Source organism: Myotis davidii, unplaced genomic scaffold (genome assembly GCF_000327345.1).
Source record: "Myotis davidii unplaced genomic scaffold, ASM32734v1 scaffold825, whole genome shotgun sequence".
Taxonomy (NCBI): Eukaryota; Metazoa; Chordata; class Mammalia; order Chiroptera; family Vespertilionidae; genus Myotis; species Myotis davidii.
In genome coordinates, this window is record NW_006296541.1 from 229,304 (window position 1) to 231,987 (window position 2,684).

Sequence of the window (2,684 nt, forward strand, 5' to 3'; positions counted from 1 at the left end):
TCAGGCTGGGTCTTTGTTCTTTTGGGGACCTCTGGGTCTCAGTGCTTTACTCTTCTCACTGTCTCCCCAGCTGGCCACTGGCTGGAGGTTTAAGAAGCGTCCAGGCATAGAGACCTTATTCCAGCAGCTTGCCCCTTTATATGAAATCGTCATCTTTACATCAGAGACTGGCATGGTGAGGCCCTGGAGTAAGGGAGGGATGGTCGTGTGGGACGTATGAGAGCTGTAGGGCCAGGACTCAGCCTGACTTCGTTCCTCCTCCGCTGTACTCCAGACTGCATTTCCACTCATCGACAGTGTGGACCCCCACGGCTTCATCTCCTACCGCCTCTTCCGGGATGCTACACGATACATGGATGGGCACCATGTTAAGGTGCCATATCGGGGCCATGGGTGTATCTCGGGGATTGGGGGTGGGGGGTTGGCACTTCCTGAGGGACAGAGGACCCAGCTCTGACCCTAGTGTCAGTCCTGCTTCTGGGTCTGCTCCAGGTCTGATCCTGTCCCCAGCCTAGACTGGGCCTCTGGGCCCTCTCCCTTCCCCAGAATCTGGCAATGGAAGTGGGGGGGAAAGGAGGCTGTTTTTATTTCTCTGTGTCTGGAACTGAGTGTCTCTGGGATTGTGTAATTATAGTTTCTCATCTGAGATCCTGTTGGGGTTTGTTTGACCTGGGTCTGTTGCTGTCACCAGCAACATACCCATGTAAACAGGAGTTCATGGGTATCTGTGAGTCTAGGTCCATGTTCCCATATGTTTAGGTGTCTGTTGGCTTTCTCACTGTATGTTGGTAGATCTATGTAGTTCTTCAAGGTTCAGAAGGATGTGAACTGTGATTGAGGGTTTGAAGGGTCTGTGTCTGGGTGCCTGTCTTTGAGTGAGTCCCAGTGTGGCTATAGATCTGTCTGCACTTTTTTTGTTGTTGCTGTTAATCCTCACCTAATTGATTTTTAGAGAGTGGAAGGAATGGGGAAAGGCAGGGAGAGAGACACATCGATTGGTTGCCTCCTGCACAGGCCCTGACCAGGACAAGGGATGGAGCCTGCAATCGAGGTACGTGTCCTTGACTGGAATTGAACCCGGGACTCTTCAGTCCTCAGGCTTATGCTCTACCCACTGAGCCAAACCGGCTAGGGCGATCTGTACTTCTTTATCTGGGCGAGAGGTTCACAAACTTTCAACATGTCACAGTCACTTGGGGCAGTGGTTGAACACACAAGTGCTTGGCTTCCTCCCAAATCAACCTGTGTACCAGGCCCTGAGTCCAGGAATCTGTGTGACTAGCTCCCTGGGGAATTTGATGCTATCATCCCAGCTTGGTCTTTGGGAGGCTCCATCATGATGATCCTGATGTGCAATGGTGTGTGTGTGTCTGTGTGTGTGTGTCTGTCTCTTTCTTTGTGGGTTCTTGGTGGAAGGGGAAGGGGCATAGGCTTTAACTAACTTACTCTCCACTTTTAGGACATTTCCTGTCTGAATCGGGACCCAGCCCGTGTGGTGGTTGTGGACTGCAAGAAGGAAGCTTTCCGCCTACAGCCCTACAATGGTGTCGCACTGCGGCCCTGGGACGGCAACTCTGATGACCGGGTCTTGTTGGACCTGTCTGCCTTCCTCAAGAGTGAGGCTGACCCCTGACCTGACTTCTGACCCCAGAGCCTTTGATCCTCAAGAGGAATGATAGTCACTTGATTTTGACTTGTTTTTCATGTAAAACTGGGTACTTGAGATGTGGAAGGTCCACGAGCATCTTGCAGTCTTTAGAAGCTTAGAATGTTTGGGGTGCTCTTCAGGAATATTTAGGGGAGCCCTTTTAAATTGTTGAGAAGTGTTCCATGTAGCGCTGATCCCCTAGTATTTCACCTTTATCCTTGTGGGCCTGCCTGCCTCTGGCCTTCAGCCTGGCTGACTCCTGCCTGCTGTCTCCCCAGCTATTGCATTGAATGGTGTGGAGGATGTCCGGACCGTGCTGGAACACTATGCCCTGGAGGATGACCCGCTGGAGGCTTTCAAACAGCGGCAAAGCCGGCTAGAGCAGGTGGGTGCTCAGATCCCAGCCCAGGTGGGGGACATGGCAGCTCCTGAAGGTGGAGAGCCTGGCTCTGCTCTGGGCTCTGTGACCCTGAGCAGATGCCTTCTCTTCCATACCACCTGTCCTGTAGGGCTCTTGTAGTGACGGGCAAATTGATTCTGCACCTGCTCTGAGAAAAGGAGGCAGGAAACACCAAGCATTTGTGATAGATTTGGGAGAGGAGTTATCCTTGGTGGTCTTGAACTGCTCTGGGGGCCCCAGTGTTTTGTGGACCATGGGTTGGATCAGGTCTGGAAAGGGATCCATGAACATTTGGCCCCAGGGTTCGGGGATTGAGTTCGGGTCGTCTGTTGTGATCCTGGTAACTTGGAAGTAGAACTGAGAATGGATTGTCCTAGCCAGTCTGGCTCAGTGGATAGAGTGTCGACCTGCGGACTGAAGGGTCCTGGGTTCAATCCCTGTCAAGGGCACATGACCAGGTTGCAGGCTCAATCCCCAGTAGGGGGTGTGCAGGAGGCAGCCGATCAATGATTCTCTCTCATCATTGATGTTTCTTTTCTTTTTTAAAATATATTTTATTGACTTTTTTACAGAGAGGAAGGGAGAGGGATAGAGAGTTAGAAACACTGATGGGAGAGAAATATAGATGAGGTGACT

General features: G+C 51.6%; 1 protein-coding gene across 1 annotated transcript in view; it reads left to right on the forward strand.

Annotated features, from left to right (window-relative positions):
- Positions 1 to 2,684, forward strand: part of TIMM50 (translocase of inner mitochondrial membrane 50 homolog (S. cerevisiae)) — a 7,967-nt gene that overhangs the window by 4,082 nt on the left and 1,201 nt on the right. Inside the window, exons 6-9 of the mRNA XM_015569279.1 lie at positions 71 to 175; positions 275 to 373; positions 1,460 to 1,616; positions 1,927 to 2,033. Coding sequence (XP_015424765.1) covers positions 71 to 175; positions 275 to 373; positions 1,460 to 1,616; positions 1,927 to 2,033 — 468 coding nt within the window. The remainder of the gene's footprint in view (positions 1 to 70; positions 176 to 274; positions 374 to 1,459; positions 1,617 to 1,926; positions 2,034 to 2,684) is intronic.